Source organism: Aspergillus fumigatus, chromosome 1 (genome assembly GCF_000002655.1).
Source record: "Aspergillus fumigatus Af293 chromosome 1, whole genome shotgun sequence".
Classification (NCBI taxonomy): domain Eukaryota; kingdom Fungi; phylum Ascomycota; class Eurotiomycetes; order Eurotiales; family Aspergillaceae; genus Aspergillus; species Aspergillus fumigatus.
In genome coordinates, this window is record NC_007194.1 from 382,337 (window position 1) to 404,621 (window position 22,285).

At 48.3% G+C, this 22,285-nt stretch overlaps 8 protein-coding genes across 8 annotated transcripts; 1 reads left to right on the forward strand and 7 right to left on the reverse strand.

The window, feature by feature from the left end:
* Positions 1–63: 63 nt before the first annotated feature.
* AFUA_1G01040 (5'-methylthioadenosine/S-adenosylhomocysteine nucleosidase family protein) lies at positions 64–1,014 on the reverse strand (the record flags this gene model as incomplete). The annotated part of the gene is made up of 1 exon (XM_744761.2): positions 64–1,014. The coding sequence occupies one exon, from the start codon at positions 1,012–1,014 to the stop codon at positions 64–66; it is 951 nt and encodes a 316-aa protein (XP_749854.2).
* A 1,951-nt stretch (positions 1,015–2,965) lies between these two features.
* Positions 2,966–3,908, reverse strand: AFUA_1G01050 (uncharacterized protein; the record flags this gene model as incomplete). The annotated part of the gene is made up of 2 exons (XM_744762.1): positions 2,966–3,324; positions 3,377–3,908. The coding sequence occupies 2 exons, from the start codon at positions 3,906–3,908 to the stop codon at positions 2,966–2,968; spliced, it is 891 nt and encodes a 296-aa protein (XP_749855.1).
* A 4,516-nt stretch (positions 3,909–8,424) lies between these two features.
* AFUA_1G01070 (uncharacterized protein) lies at positions 8,425–8,958 on the reverse strand (the record flags this gene model as incomplete). The annotated part of the gene is made up of 3 exons (XM_744764.1): positions 8,425–8,755; positions 8,801–8,852; positions 8,922–8,958. The coding sequence occupies 3 exons, from the start codon at positions 8,956–8,958 to the stop codon at positions 8,425–8,427; spliced, it is 420 nt and encodes a 139-aa protein (XP_749857.1).
* Positions 8,959–9,086: 128 nt separating this feature from the next.
* Positions 9,087–9,605, reverse strand: AFUA_1G01080 (uncharacterized protein; the record flags this gene model as incomplete). The annotated part of the gene is made up of 2 exons (XM_744765.1): positions 9,087–9,144; positions 9,202–9,605. The coding sequence occupies 2 exons, from the start codon at positions 9,603–9,605 to the stop codon at positions 9,087–9,089; spliced, it is 462 nt and encodes a 153-aa protein (XP_749858.1).
* Positions 9,606–10,120: 515 nt separating this feature from the next.
* AFUA_1G01090 (uncharacterized protein) lies at positions 10,121–11,266 on the reverse strand (the record flags this gene model as incomplete). Its single annotated transcript, XM_744766.1, has 5 exons — positions 10,121–10,354; positions 10,470–10,609; positions 10,631–10,718; positions 10,767–11,028; positions 11,067–11,266. 5 exons carry the CDS (start codon positions 11,264–11,266, stop codon positions 10,121–10,123), a joined length of 924 nt encoding a protein of 307 aa, XP_749859.1.
* Positions 11,267–12,526: 1,260 nt separating this feature from the next.
* AFUA_1G01100 (putative transcription factor) lies at positions 12,527–13,249 on the reverse strand (the record flags this gene model as incomplete). Its single annotated transcript, XM_744767.1, has 1 exon — positions 12,527–13,249. The coding sequence occupies one exon, from the start codon at positions 13,247–13,249 to the stop codon at positions 12,527–12,529; it is 723 nt and encodes a 240-aa protein (XP_749860.1).
* Positions 13,250–18,440: 5,191 nt separating this feature from the next.
* AFUA_1G01110 (beta-ketoacyl reductase) lies at positions 18,441–19,255 on the forward strand (the record flags this gene model as incomplete). Its single annotated transcript, XM_744768.1, has 3 exons — positions 18,441–18,582; positions 18,657–18,881; positions 18,990–19,255. 3 exons carry the CDS (start codon positions 18,441–18,443, stop codon positions 19,253–19,255), a joined length of 633 nt encoding a protein of 210 aa, XP_749861.1.
* Positions 19,256–20,199: 944 nt separating this feature from the next.
* On the reverse strand, positions 20,200–21,299 carry plyF (pectate lyase). Its single transcript, XM_744769.2, has 3 exons — positions 20,877–21,299; positions 20,723–20,821; positions 20,200–20,674 (listed from the first exon to the last, which is right to left on the reverse strand). The coding sequence occupies exons 1-3, from the start codon at positions 21,225–21,227 to the stop codon at positions 20,420–20,422; spliced, it is 705 nt and encodes a 234-aa protein (XP_749862.1). The 5' UTR covers positions 21,228–21,299; the 3' UTR covers positions 20,200–20,419.
* Between the last annotated feature and the right edge of the window lie 986 nt (positions 21,300–22,285).

Sequence of the window (22,285 nt, forward strand, 5' to 3'; positions counted from 1 at the left end):
CCTCGAGTCTGCTGGGAGGCTCAACCAAAGGTAAGAAAGGTAAACCAGACACCGTCTCGCGGGCTAGAACGGTCGCGGCTGGGTGGTCCCGTAATTGAGTTTCGCCTGAAGCATGTGAGAAGATGTATCAGGCATGGTAAGTATGCAATACTTACAGCTGATCGAATGACTCCCGTCTAGACATGCTAGAAGATCCTTTGCTACCGCTGCAGCGGTCGCTGCTGCATACTCCTGCCAAACATCGTTCTTTTCGGCATCTGCCCAATCACTGATTCCTCTTACCACTGCAACCGGTAAGGTATTCATCATTCCCGCTGCTTCCATTTCAATCGCAAGGGCATCGTATTCACGGGCTAATTGATTGCGTATTTCGGCAGACTTTATAACACTGTTCCCGGACAAAATACAGCCATAATGGATAAGAGGCTCGCGTCGCTGCGTAAATGACCCGCAGGTGACATTTGGCGGGGGTACAGGACATTGAGGGAAGCTCGTACTCCTGAACCTATTGAGGTTCGACATGAATCTTGCAGTCGTCTCGGGGGAAGCCCGGAGATTAGTCATTGCGGAGCGTATATGTCTATCGGGCGCATTCTGCCATTGCTTGAGAACGATTTGCTCCGGCTCAATTTTGACCATATCAAATCCAAGAACACCGGAGTTATTATCGGTTGGACTAGCGACCACCACATCACCTAGACGCATATCACGTCCATATCGCGGTATACCCGCACCTATACCAACGAGGATGCCAGTCTTGATGTTCCGCAGGTCACGCTGGATCTCGGAGGCCATATAGCCGGCAACGCCAATTCCAATTTCTCCAGCTGGAAAGAAAGCGATCGCAACATTAGTCCTACCCATCCGCCCAAATCTGTAGCATAGCCGCTGGCCTTCATTCGGAAGCGGACTTTGGTGGTGTTCATCGAGCATGAGGATGGCAGCACTAGCCTCAAAGTGCAAGGGAGCGAACCATGCTACTGTATAGGCTTCTGTAGCTAGACGAAGTGACATTGTTAGAGAAATTGTCGGAATAATGCCATGGAGTGAAAGAGGAACGATCGGTGAGCTGACGTCGGAGCGAGTAAGACACGCTTATAAGCCCAATATTCGCCATGAAATGAATGACGGCGCTATTTTTCTGTTTTCAATCCATCCGCAGAGCCTATTTGTTTAAAAATTACGAAACGCTGCGTGGCATTACCTCGCTTGGGGCGTAGAATAGTCTGCATGCATATATGCTTGCATGTGTTGGCGGAAGTAGCAGCGACCAACGTGTGATGGAGGGGAAACGAGCGTTCTCATCAGCTGAAGGTATTGTGCATAACCTTGTGATTGATCACACGGCCGAAAGTGGCGTAGCATTCCAACCTTTGCGCTTTCTATGATCATCTACTGGCTGGGGATAAGACAGGGATCTTGAGGGAGGCTGACGTATCATCATGCTGCTCTAATATCCCCCAGGGCCAGATTGAGGCCAATGCAGACCAGCAAACAATGATGAAAGGCAACTATTTGAGGCTCAATCGGATAATGATGGATATAAGAGGCCATCGTAGATCATTTCTGACTACTGGAATCACTTAGAAGGGATATTTATCATTCTTCTTTCACCTTGACCATAGAGACAGCCTTCATGCTTATCTTACCATGGAGTCAAACGCAACACACAACTTTAGACGTGTTAAGTCAATTCAGAAGAGAAGTGTCATCAAAGCAAAATTCATTCTTCTAGGTCGTAGACTAGGCGAAGAGGGCTTCATTGAGCGGGTAAAGTCACGTAAACTGTGCTTGGATTAGGTTGATACCACATATAGGAGCAGGATGCAGGCTATGAAAATCCCAACAAATTAGAGTTCGCAACTATCTCATGAATATCTCTCCTGAGCTCCCTCGTGCATCTGGAACAATAGTCAATTGACATTCTTCATCATGGAACGTCAAGCATCGAAGCCATCCGAAGGTCGGCGGCGCCGAACAGTCTTCCGCAAACTTCGCCAAATGTGTGGCGAGCTTGATATGGCAATGGTGGTGGTCTTGAGTGACAGTATGAACCGCCAATGGATTTACAAGTCACATGATTACGTACCAGCTATGAGACAGGCAGAATCCTTGAATTAACGATGTGAATGATGAACTAATAATAAGCAGGCGTTCTCCCATCCGCGGACAAGGACCAACGATGACTTCCTCATTTTGATGTCAAACTGCGAGCCCAGATAGTCTCGTCCTCTACAGACCTCGAGGTAGAAAGAGTGGGTTCATACTCAGGCACTGCAAGTCTTTGGAGAACAGCCAGTTTATGCCATCGCATTTGTTGTCTTGACATGTCCAATCATTGAGATAACGCAAGTCCAGAGGGAGAATGGAGCATCAAACTTCAAACGGTATCTCATTGGTGAATTCTCATAGACATCCGAGTATCTTGAACCAATTGGGCGAGTCGAGTCACTCTACCATTATGCTGCGTTGCTTCTCATTATTACAGGACATCATTAGGATTTCAGTCCTCGTTCTTTATAAAATACACAGTCAGAACCGAAGCTATAGCAAAGTTAAAGTTCATTTCAGAAAAGATTAATCGTTAGCCTTCTCTCGCTGACGACGACGTCTGATATATTTGACGCGTGGCCGACATGCGCTGTTGGGCGAGGGTAGACAATCGTGACTCCTAGCCCGGCCGGGGCGTATGGGGCAAGGCTGTCCTCGTATGAAGCGCTCATGGTAATATGCTCCCCGGGATTTGTGGAATCCGTAGTAGTACAGTCGTCGGATGAGAGAGGAATAAGAGACGACGGATAGGCGGGAAAGCAAATAATGGGGAAATTTGCTTTCTTCTACGAGGAAAAATGAACAACCATCCCTTGACCAATGCATCGCAGCATTACTGCTCGGCTCGTTGAGAATACTGTCCCGATATGGTGAGAAGACGTTGAGCTAGATTTTCTGACCCTTGGCAATTGACTTACTCGTGGAGGTTCAAAATGAAGTCCAAGTGCGGGACTCCTGCTTGCACACTCTCCGGTGCCATAGCTGCACCTGGAATGCGTGGACTACCCAGGTCTATCGATTTTTGACTTCTGGTCTCACCTGGGCCAGATATATCGCTTGCAGTGCCTGTTGAGTTAGCTTGGCAAACTTTATTAACGGCGGTGACCGCGAAGGCTTCGTGAGAAGAACAATCAGACGAATCTTTACTGTGAACAGTTGCACTGCCAGCATTAGCTGTGGTAGGCGTAGGGCGCTGCTCGCCTGAACGAAGTTGGTCTATTAGGCGCTGGCGACTCCTCAATTCGTTCTCAAGGAACGCGGATTTCTCAAGAACTAGACCAAAGCAGGTTAGTATTTAATATCTTGCGGAAGTTTACGTTCTCACCTTCACAGATTAGCTGCTCGGTGTCAAGTAGTTCGTGTAAAGTCATCTCAGTCGCTCTCAGTTCTGCTTCGCAATCGTCTCTGTCTGGCCAAGGAGACAGGAATCGCCAAGGCCGACCAGAGCGAATAAGCTCCAGGTCATCGCCCACGACCTCGACGAGGCTTTCTCCTACTTTAAACTGCGATTCTCCGTCAAAGTGAGGTCCAGCAGAAAGAACGAGTGCTGTCCAGGTGATCGCTGGACCTTGTATCACCTCCGGTGCTTCTGTCGAGAAAAGAGCTGAGAGGCTTCTGTCCAAGCGGACGCTTGCCAAAGTCTCCCCACGGCCAAGCGCAATACTGCCTCCCTGCTGCAGTATAGTTCGATAATTATCCAGAACAGTCATAAATCCAGGCACAAAGATATCGGCACTTTTGAGGGAGCCCAAGCCGAGGTCTGGATGACGAGTGGTGAAGTCAACACTCCTGGCCCGCTCAGGGGTAGGTGGCTCTTGTTGAGCACCTGTGTCGGAAGAAGTCATTAAGATAGCCATTGGCCAGTGAGCGTAGGTCAGTACACCCGCTGAGGCGGAGTGAACGAAGTTCTTGCGGCTTCCTACTGTTGGACGCGCACCCCGGCGTGGAGGGAGTGAACTGAGTGATAGCCTGGAAGGCGGTGAACTAATAATGTCTACCTCTGCGTCTCTTCAGGACCTCACATTTTCGGATCCGTGGTCCTAGAAAAGCTTTAGGCAGATCACAAGCCCGCACTGGCTGCCCCCACGAAAATCAAATGTGTCCCTACCTCAATAAGCTTTGACTCTGCAATTGATATCACGATGCAGTCTTCCGGCCAACCTCCCTTGACACAACAAGGCGCACAAAACTATTTCGTCACTGTACCGAGTGCCGCGACATGGTCGCCAGCTTGATTGGTGCCCATAACACACCACCAGCATGCCAATCCCATCAATGTCCCGATACCACAAACAGCTGCAGCTGCAGCAGGCAGCTATTCCAGTGATCTAGCCACGGGCGGTAAACCCAATGCAACAAGTAGATCACCAACGAACAAGAGCGACTAATAATTGAAAGTCTTAAACAACAAACAATGCAAGAACTGAGGCAGGAATTCCAACAAACAGTGCAGAAGAAGTTAAGGAAGAGCTACAAGCAGCTCAGCAAGAGATACAGGTGTATTTCAAGGGAGAACTACAAGCAGCTCAGCAAGCAATGCAGGCGAAATACAAAAGAGAGCTACAAGCCCATATATCTTCGGGCCGGTTCAGCAGCAACTGGAGGAGCAGCGGAAGCAAGAAATGCTGCAGGAGGTGCATCAGGTCATACGGCAATTCCAGCAACCTGTTCAGCAGCTATTTCAGCAGCTATTTCAGCAGCTAGTTCAGCAGCTAGTTCAGCAGCTAGTTCAGCAAGGAGTCCCGCCACTGGTTCAGCAAAAGATAGCCCATCTCGCTCATCAGGTGCGGATTCTTACGCAACAGACATTCTTGGAGGGAGCTCACCGACGAATCTGGGAACTAGAAGAAGAGATTCAGCAACTTCGCCAAGGAAGTACCCAGTCTGGAAACGCTTCTGTATGATCCAGCGGAAGGGAGCTTTCACCTGGAGGGGCCAATCGCTGCTTGGGGACTGGCAAAGGAAATGTCCCAATAACGTCCATTAACATGTATATTATATAGATTTCCAAGCACATAAATTTTTTTCTGTCTCGCTTAAGCCCAGCAACGTACCAGAGAGTGATTAAGAGTGCCCACCAGCTACACTACACAACAATGCACATATTACACCAGTATCGAGAGACAAGCAAGGTAGTCAGCGACAGATCGTCTAACCTGGCAGCTTTTCATGGACACTTCTTTAACAGCCGAGATTAATTTGCAATTTTTGAAGAGTCCAGAGCTAGATCAGTCCACGACCGCAGTGAACCGACTTCCCGGCCACGGCACTACATTGGCCACTAGATGAACCTGCCTGATCACCCAGAAGCCCAGCTAGTCTCTGGAACTTGTACGGCTGCCGTTTGAATGATAAACTTAGCGGATTCGTCGGCCAACGTTCAACCACTACGGGGTTCAGCCACCCATGAACAGTCAATGAGCAGCGAGCTCTACAAGACAATTCCGCACCGTGATTCAACGAGCATTGAATGCTCGGGCATCAGCGACATAGTTCAACCACCGGTTCTTGATATGGCGATAGCACAGTCTTGCTCGGATTGTTGAAATACCTAGATATCGGAGGCTCCGATTGAATGTGTATAGTTCAGAGCGGCAGGGCCGCTCTCATCGTGCCGAGTACTCAGCCGACGGGGTTTAATCATCCTTAGGTAAGCCTCTTCGCATCGACCTCAAAATGCTCAACTCCTCTGACGCCGACAACTCCACCAGCAGGTTTGCTCTAACTAGATGCCGTGGCCCATGGACATGGTTCAACGATCCTCCTTCCACCAACACGTATGTTCCACTCACATCCTACCTGTTTTTCGCGTTGACACATTGGCTCAACCAATACTCCATAAGCTGTTACGCCCGATGCGGTTAGGACGAAAACTCACATGAGCTACCTTTTCGAGGAGCAGTGAGTAGCTTTCAGTATTTTCCTACGTGCATTCTACGCGTACACCATTCCACAGACTACATTCTCCACTGAAGAGAGGAAGAAGCTCATCGCGTTCAGCGTACTCTACAACTAGGCATTACCGGCTTCCATTCAACAGCCGATTCATTGTGGGCTCGTGCGATTTATCCGACGATGTCCGGAATTTCTCACCGTCGTTTTATACTCTTTCTATTTGACCTTTATTTGTCGAAAAACTTAATTTGCAGCTGGGTGGTCATAGAATCATGCTTCATATTGTTCTCTACATAGTCCAAGCTTCTCTAACATTTGGCACGAATGTACCCCTGCGAGCCATGGTATTCTGGCGTGCATCAAGAAATATTTTTTTCCGACTAGAGAAAGTAGTCGCCATATTGCGCCTCTTGCTCCGTAGGACCGTACATTTGCTCCCTAAACATACTAGCTAACGTAATATGGTCGATACAATGAGGGAAAGCCACAGGATGGAATTTTGGAAACCGATAAGGCTACCCCTTGAAATGCCACCCTGTAGGAGTCTATCTTACCTATGCCTGGAGGACTCGTCCTGGATGGTTTCAATCGCAAGGGTGTGAAGATATGGTAGGCCTAGCTTTACATCTATATGCGTCCCTCAGTCACAGGTGATACTGTAACACGACGATGAGCTCCAGCAAAATTTTGCCGGCGGTGTTGGAGAGCTCGAGCAGTTCGTTTGCTAGCCAGTATCTTTTCGCAGGTGGGCAATATCTTGCATCACGCTGTGCTTGTACAACGGTGGTTCTTGACGTGTCGTTCTTACTGTGCTTGTCGATATCCGGAAAGGTAGGTTGGGGGGAGAGTCTTTCTGTCGCATCAAAGTCAGCGGCGAGATGTTTCCATGGTATTGAGAATATAATAAGAAACTGTCATTAAGAAGCTCACAGTAGAATATTACAAGCCTACCACAGGTATTAAGAGCTCATGTCAGGGGCACTGACAGATGGTAGGACAGTTATGGAAGGCAGAAAGCTAAGGAAGAAATACGGACTCGAAAGAAGCGTGCAAACAGTCTCTCTCAGGCTAGGGAGGATCCGACGAGGGACCGGCCATCCACCACGGATAGAAAAACGCTTGTCTGGTGAAATATGTCACAGGCGTAGATAGATCACGCTGGAATGGAAGAGTAGCAAACTACTCACAGGGGTGCAAGATTGGGCAAAGAGACACGTGTCCATGGTCGATACATGCCATGACATCATAGTAACTTCTGTGACACCAACCTTACCGACGTTATATTACCAACGGGTCGTCTCGTTCTGTCAGGTATGTTATGTGGCGGTGCGGAGGGATGTATCGTCAAAGCCCGGTTCGTAAGGTAATGTATTTGGACGTAAAAGGGAAACAGCTATTCAGCAACGAGTCACGATTACCACCTACTGCCCACGCATCTGTTCTTGCCCTACTCCGTCGGCACAAAATATGCATAACTCTTACAGAAGTAATCACTCTCGACTTTCCGACAGTTGATACTACGCATGCATCCGGCGCACTAGTCAGATCAGAAGAGACAAGGGACTCTGTAGCACGTTTATGCATTACTATATCTGGAAGCGTCATTAGATGATATGATAACGAAGTCCCTTGGAAGCAGAAAGTTGTGGATATAAGCAAAATTTAATCGCTGTATAACAATGAGCATATGATATACTAGCAACGCTATGAAACATGCCTAAGCGGTCTTGGCCTCGTCGACCGCCGTACTCGCGGCTGAATCTGCAACCAACGTTTCCTAAGAGAAGCCGTGGATCGGTCCGGAAAGCGCCTTTGAAAGGCATGTGCTATCTCTTCAACGCACCCTGCATTCCGCATTAGGACTTTCAGTAACTAGTCCTCTTTCTGGCTGTAAGGTCTAGCCTTCCAAGCTGAGATATGGGTACTTGTAGACCGCTGATGAACCTTCGCTGTGTGAGCTCTTGCTTTGGCTCGCGTTAATGGCCCACCTGACGCTAGACCTGGCTCTAGCTTGCTTCCTCTTGTGCACACGCCAGATGAGGTTTGGGTAGTCGCCGGCAGTTCCGCAACCGCTGACAATTTATCTCTCGTTAATTGTCACACCGGCTGTTTTCTTAGTGGGTTTTAAGATGATGATGTGGGAACAATAAGTGCGCTGCCGGTCTCAGGAACATTATCGCCTTGGGATTCCGTACTGTCCAGGGCTGGGTCGGCGCACGACATCTGAGATGGGAAATCAATCCTATGCCTCTCTGCCAAAGAGCTGCTTGCTAACTACTCTCTGGGGTCTAAATAATCATGTTAGTGCTTCTCTTCTGGCCAGGATAAACTAGTGGTAGATATATCTAGGATCCGCGGGTCGATTACAGTAGCGCTGGGAACCGAACTGATTGCTCCATGGCGAGGACTATTAATAACATCCATAACATCAGATAAGGCCAAGTGGATACTGTTGTCATCTGGACTTGTACAAGGCATTTATTCAAAGTGCCCGCAGTGATTAACCGCTTGGTAGGCGAGATCCGTGAGGCGCTCTCCATTCTCATGCGCCGCCTCAGCGGGAAGAGGAAACACGGCCTGGTGTTGTCTTATGGGAGGTTCCCAGAGGATAATCTTCAGATCTTTTAGACTAGCGTGCGGTGATGCTGAGGACTTCTTCTGCTGCTTCCGGGGGCGCCTCTCCCGCTTAGGTGGGTCCTGATCTCCGACACATCCCTCGTCTATGTCAGAGAAAGATCGCTTCTTGCGGGCTTTCTCGGATGGGACGCAAATAGCCTTGTTGTAATGGTGTACATCGTGAAGGTGTTCCCTATAATCTTGTTGATCGGTAGAGATGTGGCTACAGCCAGAGCACTTGGACGGCCATGACTTTTCGCTGATATGCTCTTCCAGGTGATTTCTCAGATCTGTGCTTCTGTTAAAGCTCCTCATCCTAGCCACGGCATTTTTTTTATTGTCCCACAGACATTCGATACAGTATCCTGCACGGACGGTGGTATTGCGAAATACCATCACTTCATAATGTTGGATGGTCATCGACCGTAGGTGGCTTGCACAATGCTCCTCAAAATCAGAGCTCTGGGCATCGTGAAAGGAAAAGCACTCCCAATAATACTTCACTCGCGCAAGAGGAATACCCATCACACGAGATTTCTCCCGTCGAATGTGGGATTGAATATGGCTGCTTCTTTGGGGTCTCTTCAGACTTCAAAGTGTCAGTCACTAGTCCACGCAGAAATGACAGGCTAGGCTTACTCTTGCATGACTTTACCGCATCCATAAGCAGGGCATCGCCCTTCGACAGGCTCCTGTCCAGGAAGATACACCACGTCGTAATCCCTTTGGCAATGTATCACCAAGTCCTCCACGACAGCCCTTTTCGCCTCAAACTCAAGAGGTTCATCGGAAGACATAACAGTCACCAGACGTCCCAGCTCAGGCATAATGTCGCACCAAGTCCTTTTCTCTGCGCTTTGCTCCCCGTATATTGGGCACTCTTTTCCCCTTGTTAATATGAACTGATCCCGCCGCTGTCGAACCCATTCCTTCCGAAACCGTTCTAACTCACGTGCGTAGATCCTTTTTTTCTGGGCCCGATACTGGGCGTTTAAGCGTTCACGATCACCAGGGGTCCCCGCATTATCGATCTCAGCCCTCATTTCGACGAGCAGAGCATCCGACCCAAGTTCAAGTTCCTTCTGTATTGGCAACTTGCGAGGAAGACCTTGTTCATAGAATTACTCGTAGCCTTGGAAGTATTCAATGTGAGTATGATCAGTCTCCTTGCCTCTGGCGGCATTGAGCCCATCAACACTACAAAGGGATGCAACATAACTTTCAGCTGTTACAGACGTCGACTTATGCCCGAGAAGCTGAGAAGCACTCTGTAGCGTATATTTCTCTGCTTGAACTATTAGTCACCATTTCCCATTGGCGTAAACGATGGCCAGGATCAATAACAAACCCTTAACGGACTCTGCTAGATGGCGGCGGTAATCATGAATGGTGGGAGTATTAAGATAGATTTTCCGGAGGATCTGGCGGAAAGCCTCCTAGTATCGTTCCTTCAACAGTAGATCCTCGCTGACTCCTTTCGCTGTTGTGTGTCTGATAATGCATCGATTCAAAGCCTTGTCATTCCATCTGAGCGGAAGCTGATTACATCCAGGAGGGATCACTTGCTCGAAGAAATCGGCGGCAGACGAATAGCCAAAGAGAGCACCATCAGTGATAGCAAGAGCGAGCAGCAAAAGTGCTCCGGCATAAAGGGGCTCATCGCAGTCCCATATTGCAGCGCCGAGTCTGAGGGTCCAACGGTCAGCTTCCAAGATATTAAACGAAGAAAACATAGACGGTCGAACTTGACATACGCTGTATTTTCTGGGTCTACGTTGTTCTTCACCCATGTCTGATCAAGTCGATATCCAATCTTCCAAGGAGCATCGACAGTACGAAACAGGACAAGTTCGATATGCTATACATGTGAGCGTTTGATAGGAGGCCGTAGATATAAGAACACTTACCTTATAACGCAGGCCTCGTTCAGCTCTGTGCTTGAACTTAGGGCAAATCGCGGCCACCCTTGCACCTATGCAAAAGTACAGGAGAGTAGTGAAATGGAATTGTACCCGAAACCTCCCAGACATGAAAATTAGGTCATCATCTGCCCAAAGAGTCCTCATACCCCTTTCAAAATCGCCAGGCTTGACATTATATTTAGGCTTCTTAATTACTTTGATAAACTTCTGTGCCACCAAATCTTTCTCAATCCACTGCCAAAGTCAGACAGCACTGTATTCATCATGGGAAGGTCGGCTCACGCAGTAAAGCTCAGTGGCATCCTGTTCAGGAATGCGCTTTCCAGTTTCGAGTGCAAACCCGGGAACGAATTGTTGGGCTCGGATAAGAGTCGTCTTCATGGTAGGCCGTCCTTCGGGGTCGAGTTTGCCCTTCGTAGAATCAATGTACCATCGAAACAGTTCCTTGAGCTCATCGAGCGTTGGGACTGGATGTTCCTTGCCAACTTTGTAGCCTACAGGCATTCCCTTCTCCTCGACAAGGAAACTATCAAGCTCATCTGAGCTGGTGTAGTTCTAGTATGACAGAGCGCGGATACTCACTTCTCGTACGTGCGCACCCGTTTAAGGTAATCCTCTTTCGTCTCCGGAGATGCTTTACTCCAGCTCCGTTGAGCATCCTTCTCTCGATAGGCTTTCGGATCATAACCTCGCTGTTCGCGACGTTGACGGGCCTGCTCTCTCTTTCTCTCTTCGCGGGCAGCTTTTTGGGCAGCCTTCCAAGCATCGGAAACGCCGGCCATATTGGAAGACGAAAACGGAAAGAAAAGTGGTGACAAAATATAGGGGACGGGACCAGTAAAAGTACGATCAACGCAGGACCAGGAAAGTTGAAATTCCCCCGTTGGCAAGCTTGGGAGAATATCATTTTATACCTGCGTAGCATGGGGGGCCGGGGAAACACAGGGTAATCCTCTGTTAGGTTTGATTGCTTGTGATCCATCAGAGCCTACCCCTGTATTCTGTCGTGAGACTATGTTGAACAAAGACCAGGCTAAGACGTAATCTCCCATGGCCTTTGTGATGCCCTCATGGAAGTGATGGTGGATCTCATAGATCTCCCCAGTTTTAGGATGTATGAGGTTTAGAGAGCACTAAGTCATCACGTGATTTACCACATGGGTGCGAGCCTGAGCTGCTCTGGATTACTCAGGCGGCATGTCGACGGGATCACTGAGTAATCCGGGAGCTGCCGGAGAGGTTGGTGCGTGCTCAGTGTGTGCTCAGTGAGTGTTCGATGAGTGCCCGGAGCGCTCACGGCGGTCTCACGTGAAGCCCTCATAAAAGCGGCGGCACCCGTATCGGGCAATCCAAAGGGAATTGCAGAAAAACAGTTCAGTTATACACTACTGCAGTCCTTTTGCAGTAGTCCTTTTTCTAACCAGGCGGGATACGGAGTGTTTACTCCACTGCCTGTATGCAATTTATTGAGTACTGTTAGTTGGTATTGACGACGAATGGAGAGGAGGAAAATGATGCATTATCTGACTGATTCGACGTGATTATCTCTGACTCGACTCGGAGATTCTGGCCACGTTGCTATACGGAACGCCAGGTGCAACCTCGAAGCTGCTGAGATCCATGCTACAGTAGTATAGTCGGACACGCCGATTAGAGCCCCATCCCTACTTTCTTCAGTTCTTTTTGGGGTCCGGTACGGCCTCTGTCTACTTTAGGGCCCAACTGTCGTCGTACGGCCGCAATGTCCACAAAGAGCCCAAACCAGAACCAGGGATTGCTGCATCGGACTATAATTGATGTTCTATCGATCTATATCTATCTATCCTTCTCCCTTTGTCTCTCTCAAGTGTTGTTTCTACTCTGTCTATCGTTCCTGGCCAGGTAGGACGGCACGGCGCGGGACCCAGCCCTTGCAAAGTAGCCATGCTATATAGTCCCTTGTATAGACACACCTCACCTAAAAAAAAAAAAAAAAAAAAAAAAAAAAAAAAAAAAAAAACCCTTGCGTTTCAAGAGTGTAGAGTCAATCATGTAGCCATTTCTCAAGGAGTATTGCCTATTCCCAGTGTATATGTTGCATCCAGAGCTTTATCTGAGTGGCTGCCATTCCATATGTCAAGATGATCTTGATAGGCGGCCCATGTGTTAATCTCAGCTGCTTCAATCGACGAGCAAAGGCTGTCATCCGTGAAAAATGTATTATCAAAAGTGTGCTCCAACCCTCCCGCGAGAGACCCCCTCAGCATATCAACCGGGTTCGCGGATGATGGAGTAGTTGAGGTTACAGAGTCGGGTGATTGCTGCAGTGTCAATCCCGGGGCAATTCTGCCGCGGTCGTTTGTCTGCTCCTGCTCCGACTTTTCATCCAGGGTGGTCAATATGTCATTCAGTTTCGTGACAAGTGATTTCGTGAGAGTTTCAGCTCGAGCAGCGAAAGGTTCGGTTGCTGCGAAGGCCTCAAATACAGCCAAGGCCTTGAAGATCCACTGGATTGCCCTCCGTGACCGCGAAGAGGACGGGTTCGCTACAACGAATCCAAGAATAGTTACCGTGGCGTTCCACAACGGGTGCAGAATTGCGGGCCAGCCAAAAAAAAGGTCGGAAGACGAGCAGAGGTCGTGGACGATAATTATCATGGTTATGGCGTGCTGGAGCGAACTGCGAGCATGGTGGTCCGTTTGTGGCTGTTGGACGGGAGATGAATTGGAAGGTTGTGGGACGGCTTCTCCCCGCATTTGATGCGGAAGGTACGGCATCGATCGCATGCCCGCGATACTTTCTGTCGTTGTCTGGATGGCAGTGCCGAACTCGGAGCGCGCGGATCAGGACCATGTCGCGCTGGCGCGGTCAGATTGAATGTGTGAAACATTGGAGGCGAGGCCCTTGGACGGATTTTGGGGTGGGACGGTCCCTACGGAGCGAAGACAGAATAACTGGGGAGGATTGTAACATTGTTTGACGGACGTCGGTTGATCAAGTCCGGCCTACCATACTCCCACCTTATAACGACCACCTGGCGGGGTGGTGGTCGCTTGCAGGGGTCGAGACTGCAAACATGGTTGACAGGGTTCAAAGGCACTCTTCTTGTAGACACTACTCCGTATTCCTGCAGACAACTATTACTGCCGACAACTATTCGTGCAGACAGCTATTCCTGCATGCACTATTCCTGCAAGATACGGGCCGGCGGCTCTCGGTCCACTTATTCGAGCATCTGACGGCCCGTCTCCGAGATCGGACGCCCCCTCTCCCACTGTCCGTTTCTTCAGCGCGGCCGTATGCTAGTGTAACACATGTCCGCGGAAAGGCCATGGCTCAGCTCAATGTAAGCACTAATAACATAGGCGAGGTTTAGTGGCGGGCGATCTGCCTCACTGTGCGCACAGTTGCACTAGCAAGATAACTAATATGGGTTGTGAGCAGTGGCCTTTGTTGGCCCCCATGCAGATCTTAGGGCTTATTTGAGGTGTTTAATTCGCGAGCCCCACTGCCTTCACCATGGTGCTGCAACATCTTAACCGCGGCAGACTGCTCCAAATTGACAGGTGGTGGGAAAGACTTTAGGCTTTAGCAGTGTTGCATAAAAGATGTGAGCTTTATAGTCTCTAACAACCTCTCCACCTAGCATACAAGTAAATCAGGCAGGTCTGACGAGACACGCAGCATCTTTGTCCTGCTATTAGAATCTTTCTATAGCAAGCAACAGCAGCAGCTTATCTATGTATAGCAACACAGTGGGAATCAATGAAAAATCATCACCACTATGAGCACCACAGTTAGTTACTGAGCCTCACAAAACTGTACATAATTAATTGCAATATCTCCTCTATCTACTCTGTATAAGATGATACAATCGGGCCGAAAAGTCCGTCATAGATGACCTCTTAAGTACTCCGTCGAGGGGGTCGAAAATAGTAGGATTCGCCCATTACAGTAAGGATTCCAAACCAAAAGTCTACGAATCAGTGAATGGGAGAGATAACACGACCGATCCAGACTCACACCTCATGAACCATGACTACAGCCTCACGACTGGAGGAAACTCGCTCTGCAGGTAATTCGTGCAATTCCGGTCGGAACAAGAGATAAGGATCAAGCTTAATACGTGGACAAGAAGACGCCACCATTCCTTCAAAACGCCAACAGTGGAGAAAGAATTGGAGTAGCAGCATTCATCCAATGAGGTGTTCTGCAGTACTGCCAGTAGTATTCCACATCGCCAGCTATCACCTCTTATCTTGTCAAGGCGCAACTTTACTGCGAGATCACGATAAGTAAGATTCATCATCAAGGGAAACAGCAAAATAGAATTGTCAGCAGCCTCTGGCTGTGATTCAGGCATGTGAGATGTGACAAAGCAAAGGAAATCTGCCAGTGGTATTGCTTCTTCCATCAAACTTCTACAGAGCACAGCGGCTATTTTCCGCGTGCTGCAGAAGGTCACTTATCAAGGCGGATGGGCCTTTGGCAAGGTGGAAATGTGGAATCGAAGCTGGAGCCATACAAGGAATAGCCTCCTGCTTGGCAACATTCAAACGCTAGCTGATTGACTTCTCAGGATCCAGTCCAGAGCCACATGCTCCAATTGTAAGGCGCAGCAGCATTGCGGAATGTTTCGAAAAGCGAGACGGGCACCCCAGGCAGAGAATGTCTTTTCCCGAGTGTATTATCATGTGCTTGTTTCTATTACGCCGAACACATGTACATAGTAGAGAGACCAACGCTGTCTCGATTTGCCGGGCGAGGAAAGTACCGTCGACATCTCATATGCATATTGTGGTTAGCAACTTTGTATTGAGCCAGCTGATGAGAAGAATAACTGTGATCATCGCAAGACATGCACATATTGTGCCCAATTATCGGATGTTCATCTTGTTTATCCTCTGTCGCGTAATCAGGGTGGGATGCGCAAATATGGCAAATATTGCGGTTGGGTCTCTGAGATGCTGCTGCTTGGCGGAAGCAAAAAAAGAAGCTTTTGCGGCATCGGGAGCAGTAAGACGACTACTAGCTTGGTAACTCAAGTGATCCTTTTGCAGTCCAAATTCAATTCAAGGCGACTCGGGGGTTTTCACTATCACGGGCAAGGCGGGGCATGGCGGGACCGGCCCGGGGCCCGTGAGCTTAAGGTCAATTTGCAGTCATTGGACCTACGGTGGCGTATGCTGACCATTTCTATTGTGGCCACACTATCCGGATAGTAATTCGACCGGTTCTGCTCCACCCAGCAGGAACGCTGATAGGTAGAATCTTCTTTTCTCGCATCCAGAAAGTACATTCTGGACAAGTGGACATGCAGGTGCGTCGTTTAATTTTAGATATTGACTGATGGCTAGGGCCTTTTCTAGGGCGTGAGTATAAACCTCTTGCGCTTAATGGGCCGAATAATACTGAACAACATTTTGCGTGGGTAGCTCAGAATCCATTGGAAACTGTATTAATAATCTCCTTTTTCCCGGCCATGTAGCCTGTTTCGTACAATTCTGCCAGCAACACTATCAACAGTCTGATTGATAGCGTCAAAATTCATTCTTTCACTTAGCTTCTAAATGCATATGCGGGAGTAGCATGATAAGTAAAGAAGGTGAAGCTGTGGTGATGCCCCTTTTATTAAGTATCACCAAGAAACTTTACAAAGAGATAAAAGCACCTATGAAAAGTAACTGTTCTTAGACAGGTGTGTGTATAGCGCCTTCTAATTATACAGGCCAGCTGAATCAACTCTTTAACATGTGATGACTTAAATTATACTCAGAAGGTAGTGCCATGGCTTTTACATTTTATATGAAGTCGTGTGAACCATCTTAATTAATCTAGGATTGTTACAAATCTATCTTTATTCCCCTGGGCATAGTCGCAATCATGTCGGTCCTAGCCTTGCATGAACTATTGGTCTTTCTCTACATGATAATGCCTGTTATGGAATGATTATCTCAGGATAAGTTGAATAGCATGGTGTAGGTCTGAATCTCAGACCTGCACTACCAGCTCCAGCACGGTCTTGAGCGCAATCATGACCACGACAGCATTTTGAAACCTTCCACGGCTAATATGAGTAGGGGTTAATTACCGAGTCAGCTCATTTGTTCTACTGAGATCGTTAAGGGTCTGCAGAGAATTGACATCCCAACCTAGAACTGTTTCTGTGTTGCGGTCTCAGCGTCAAACTAGTTTCAGAACGTATCCAATTCAAAAATCTAGGCATAAAGCAGAATCCATAGTCAGTGAGACCAGTGCATTTATCTAGAAGATCTCCCTGGCATCTACAGAACCATCAAACTTGACCACATTGGCAGAGACAGACAGCAGCGGCACGTCACATCAGACCAGCTTGGCAGGTGTTGTAGCCTCCAGCTCCGTTGGACTGTCGTGATAGAGTAGGGAAAAGTTGTCACATTCTTAATTATTAATTAGCCACATGTTTTGCTTGTTCTCTAGATATATTTAATATCTGGGTATAGACCCCCACTCCGCTAGGGGTGCCTGTGAGATAAGGAGACATTCAGGGCATCTCTTCAGAAAAGTCGCTCTTGTGTGTATTAATTAATCAGTTCTAAGGCCCTAGGAACCCGCGGCCTAGAGTTAATATTTGACTTGCCAAATTCAGAGAAGCAGTCATTCAAACATCGTCTTTAATTATCTCTCTTTATGCGCCTAGGCAACATAGCTGCACAGATTTGCACCTTTTCCTGTTTAATCCAGGTTTCCTTGATAAATAGTGCTCATTGATTATTGTTTCCTACAATAAGCTTCTGTGAGTCATAGATATAACTATCAGCCAACTGCGGCATGTCTTTGTTCATGGTATTACTGTTGCCAATCTATACTCATTAATGTTGCTCGTCAATTCAGATACTGTATGATTTAGTTTCGTGGTATGTACTGATAGAGTTGAAGATCAACTAATTATTTGGACTGATGAGGTAAGAAACTTCCGCAATAGCAAAATGCAATCAAGCCACCGTCTCGGTGGTGAAAAATCCAATCGCACCTGCGTCGATTTACACACGCGGGTCCTTCACTGACGACAGCTTTAGAAGGCCGACGAGATTACCAACGCAACCAACCAAGAGCACTGCTACCACATCTGCGTCGTGAGTAGTTGTCTAGAGACGTTGCCAATTAGTCGATGTTCTGCGACCGATTGACGGCCTCCAAGACACGCGTAGCGTCTTTGGCTTCGATAGAGAGATTCATCAAACTCTGATGGCTGCCCACGCGAGTGGGCATTGACATTTTTACAACGTAATTGAACACCTTTGCTAGGTCGTCGATTGTAAGAGTGAGATTCGGAGGTGTCGATGTGTGTATACAACTACCGCCACCCGCTACAACAGCATTCGATTCAGGTGAGATGTCTAGAACATGGCTCATGGCTCGGCGATGGCTGATGAAGGCCAGTCTAGCCAAAAAACCAGCATCTTTGACAACCGTACAAATAAAGTCTGCCACCTTATAAACACAGGACACGGCATTGTCCCACACATAACCCCAATCAACGCCCAAGAACCAATGTTAATATTGAGACTTTCGAGTTTTCAACTTTGTGGCTTCTGCGGAGTTCATTCTTCGACATTTTATGCCTCCTTCGAAGGAGATTTGAAAGCCGAAGTCGTGGCCAACAGGCGAGTGACCTTGGTCAGTAGAAGACCTGGGCCTTTGTCTAGCCCTTGCGACGTGTAACAACACCAGGGGATGGACGTATCTGCGGCCCTGAGGGTCCTTTACAGACTCGTTAGAAGACCCAGTAATTAGGGTAGAGAGCTGGTTCAATGCCGACGCAGCTCCAATAAGATCGTTGAAGTCAACTTTAGGACCTGCAATCTTTGCCATGCCTTCCTTTGTGCAAGTCTGCAAAATGTATGCAAATCCTCTACGGCAGGTTGAATGTCAATGCGTGTGTCTTCATCCATTCCGTCAACCCATACCCTACGCCCTCTTAGCAAAATTATGAATATGAACATATACATGGTTATCTTCCGCCTGCGCCCAGACGACTCATTCTTCATAGCCAGTGGGCTCAAGGGACTCTGTGGAAGCATCGCAGTCTACCTGGGCCGGCACGGAGCAAGAAATTGGTTGTTATCTGTCGCAGTGTGTACGAAGATGCGCGATCGTAGAAGATCATCTACGGCTGCCAATGTTTCGGGTGCCATGTCGATCAGGTAACAGGGAATATCACGTCCCTTGGCGACGTCCGCCGTGCCTTTACTACGGCCTCGTTGCCCGTCATCGGCGTAGTTCAAGGCACAATGGTCCTACGCGACCGCATGTTCTCGACCATGACGCCCGACGAGTTCCGACAGCCATCGCATCAAAGTTTCCGGAGCTTGAAACCTGCGTCACGCGTCGCTCGAGCTATCAACTTCATTGCATTTCATTATCCTCCTATCCAGCGTGAGTAGTTTAGTCGGGCAGCTCGGTCAGGCCCTAGAGGGCCATAATATAGCCAAGATCGGCGGCGTCGACGGTAAATCGAAATTCAAGCTGACGCTCCTCAGGAAGGGCTCATCGGGCGACACGGACCATGCCATTTACTCACTGCCGCCGTGGAGCTGGCGAATCCGGTCCTGATGCGCAGCTTGGGTGTTGTGGAGCCGTTGAAACCGACGCGCCCCCTAAGCAATTACGGAGTTGACTCGCTGGTCGCCGTGGAGTTGAGGAACTGGGTCCCTCAGCAGTTGGAGATTGACATTAGTGTGTTGCAGATTGTGAGTGTTAGGACTCTGACGGCGTTGTGCGAGACGCTTCTGGGCAAGTTGGTGCGGTAGACTCGACTTTACACCCATAGGCCATTAGCCCTGGATGGCTTGGATGGGCCCCCTTGCAGTATGCTTCTTACCTTGCTTGCTTTTAGTCGGGTAGTCCTAGGTTCCATGATCCTTGGGCCATACATGTCTCCGACCTAGGCCACAACCATAGAGTAATGAAAAAATACTCTATAACTCAGTAATATCATTTTTGTTCTGGAGATTGGCTACGTCAATACCAGTAACTTGATTTTCACCTGTTTCGCAGGGTAGCGGCTGGCTGATGGCAATTCCTTGTGCTGCTGTCCTAGTGGATGTATCCTGCAGAGTGCTGGACCGGTAGAGCAGTCATACTGGTTGAATACCTTTTGGTCCTTTGTCATTATAGTCTGGGGGTGAGGCCTATCTCATTGAGCGCTCCAGATGGATGAGGCTAACCTATCAGCCACAGTATGGAAATCACCTTCCCTGCCTCTACTACTATCTTGAGTGATGCCGTGCCTTTTCAACCCACCTAGAAGTCAGTTGTACCATGCTTAGAGTCTTTAAACCCTGAAGCACCATTGCTCTTAGCTTTTAGTTATTATAATAGACCGTCACACCAGTTCTGCAAGTATCTATCTGGTCAGACTTAGCAGAGGTTAATAGGTTAATCCATCTACTAATCAGTTCTTGTTACTATGCTATAATATATACACTTTTGGTCCTAATACTACAGCCTTTACTCAGGAGCATTACTATAGCTTACTAAGTTTTAATAAGTATCTAATATTCGCCCAGCAGTGATAGAAGTACATATATGATAGTTGCAGCTTTAATAGAGGCCTTTAGTCCAACATCGGTCCCTTCAAAGTTAACATTATGGCTCCTCAGTCCTCACTAGGGGTGTCCTGGAGGCTAGAGTTACCTTAAATGAGATTTCTTCTACCGCCAGCTTCTCCTACTATTTCAGGTATTGGAAATTTATTCAGTCCTGCGCTGGAGGCAAATCTTGAAAACGCTTGTCTGGCCTGACGCGTGTTTGACAATAAGCTAGAGACCCTTTGGGGTCTGTTGTAGGGTAAATCTAGCCAGCACTACTACCGAGAGATGACTTCACCGCATGAGGATCCCACTTAGCCAAAGAAACACATAACTTCCTGACCTACCAATCGCTTCATCGCGGGCAGACGGAGTGGTTGAGCCTCAACCAGAGCAGTATCCGACCTTCTTTGGCTCGCAGTCACCTGCACAACCATCATAAAAGACACAAGGATGGGCAGAGTCGGCGCACACATTCTTCAGAGTGGCCGTGTCACCGTAGTTGAGGTTGATGCCAACTACTTCGCCGCCGTTGCGAGCAGTAGTACCCTCAACATAGACATTCCGTTTGCATTGCTTGTCACAGTTACCGCAGGAGCGAGGGACTTTGCCATAGTCTTCGGCATAGAAGTTGATGATCTACAACATTAAGCATTGGTTCAGGGGGAACAAACAATCATCACTCACATTGACAGTACCACAACCGTTGTGCTGGACGATCTTGTCCGAGGCGTGATAGGCACCACCGCCGATGATCCAAGTCTCCTGGCCCGCCTTGTCGTTTTTCTACCCTATCATCAAACCTGACCGAGTAAATATGTATATGTGCCTGCAGACTCACAATGGTGATGGCGTCTTCGCACACATCCTCAAACCAGACGAACTGCAACGTGCATGGACCGTCACAGTGCACCCCCTCAGCCTGGTTGGCGCCGATGATGACGTTCTTCAGAGTAGCACCAGAGTGAAGGTAGAATACGGCATCCTTCCAATCGCCCTCGGACTGGCCTTTACAGGCGCCAGAGCCCCGGTCGTACTTGGCCCACCCAGCGTCGAAGACTTGCCCCGCCGCAACCTCAATCACAGCGCTATTCGAATGATGAGCGGTGGGGGTAGGAACTCCTCCCTCGTAGCCCAGACATGCCAAAGCGACAGGAACAAGAACGGGGAACGCAGCAATGCTTGACCACATAGTGACAGACTGATAATGGGGATCGAATGTCTGGTCTTCGACAAATGTTTGCAGTAGATTCCGAGGCTCTTATAGCCATGAGTACACAAGGATACTACCGAGTTTGAGCAGTCATTGGTGGACCATACTGCACCTCGATATTACTTTAATTTAGGTGCAGTTTATGCTACTGGTCAACAGTGGAATTATAGGGATAGCTGCGAGGCCTTTTCAACAATTTTCCTATCATATCATCCAATCAAAACGGGAATCCTCCTTTCGAAGCAAGTGTTGTCGAACGACAGTGCCTTCGCTTGGCATGAGATAGGCGGATATAGAGATGAACGCTGTAGTCCATGTTGCCAAGCACGGCGTCCGGAGTAATGTTTGCGTCTACTCGTGATCGCTCGCACAAATCACAAATGATCACACTTGCGAGATATACACATTGTCACCGGAGAATATGAGCGGGATGACGGCCAAGGGCTTGGCTGAAACAGGGATGCTCGACACTTCGGCATTTGAATGGCTCTCCCCTATCAACCAGCCCGGTTTCTGCATTTGATTTTAGGCGAATGATTTTCTTCCCCACTCGATGTCTTGTCTGTACTTGCTTATATCTGTATGGTCTGACTGTCGGTGTGTCAACACTGGCGGAGAAATAATCCTCGTTTGTGCTATGACCACACCCTGGCGTGGTTTCCATGTATACCTTGATGGCAGTATCCTCGAGGAGACGTCAAATTGGGACATCGATTGTAAGACTAATATCTGGGATAGCTTTCTTCATCTCAAGCTCATCTGGACTGCGGATTAATTCGTAACACCTCACCTAATGTCTCAAAAAAGTGCCAGGCGCTCCTAGCCTCCCATGTGAAGGTAGACTGGAAGCCCTATAAATGCGCGTGTGGTGGACAAAGGCAAGCTGCACCAAAGCTGAAGTTAGGAGAGACAGTGTCTCCTTACACAGGCGGCGTGTATTCAGTGACAAGCACATTCAGTCAGTGGTGATATTAGGCTCTACAAAGAATGAATCATTTGGGGCTTGTCTGGTCGACAGTACCTATATCTGTATGTGG

What these genes read in the sequence shown, in the direction of transcription:
- plyF (XM_744769.2), bottom strand. Translation starts at nt 21,227, where the DNA reads ATGTGGTCAAGCATTGCTGCGTTCCCCGTTCTTGTTCCTGTCGCTTTG. An exon ending in GCGAAGACGCCATCACCATT is followed by an intron (nt 20,822 to 20,876) that starts GTGAGTCTGCAG and finishes ATGATAGGGTAG; the next exon opens with AAAAACGACAAGGCGGGCCA. An exon ending in ACGGTTGTGGTACTGTCAAT is followed by an intron (nt 20,675 to 20,722) that starts GTGAGTGATGAT and finishes TTAATGTTGTAG; the next exon opens with ATCATCAACTTCTATGCCGA.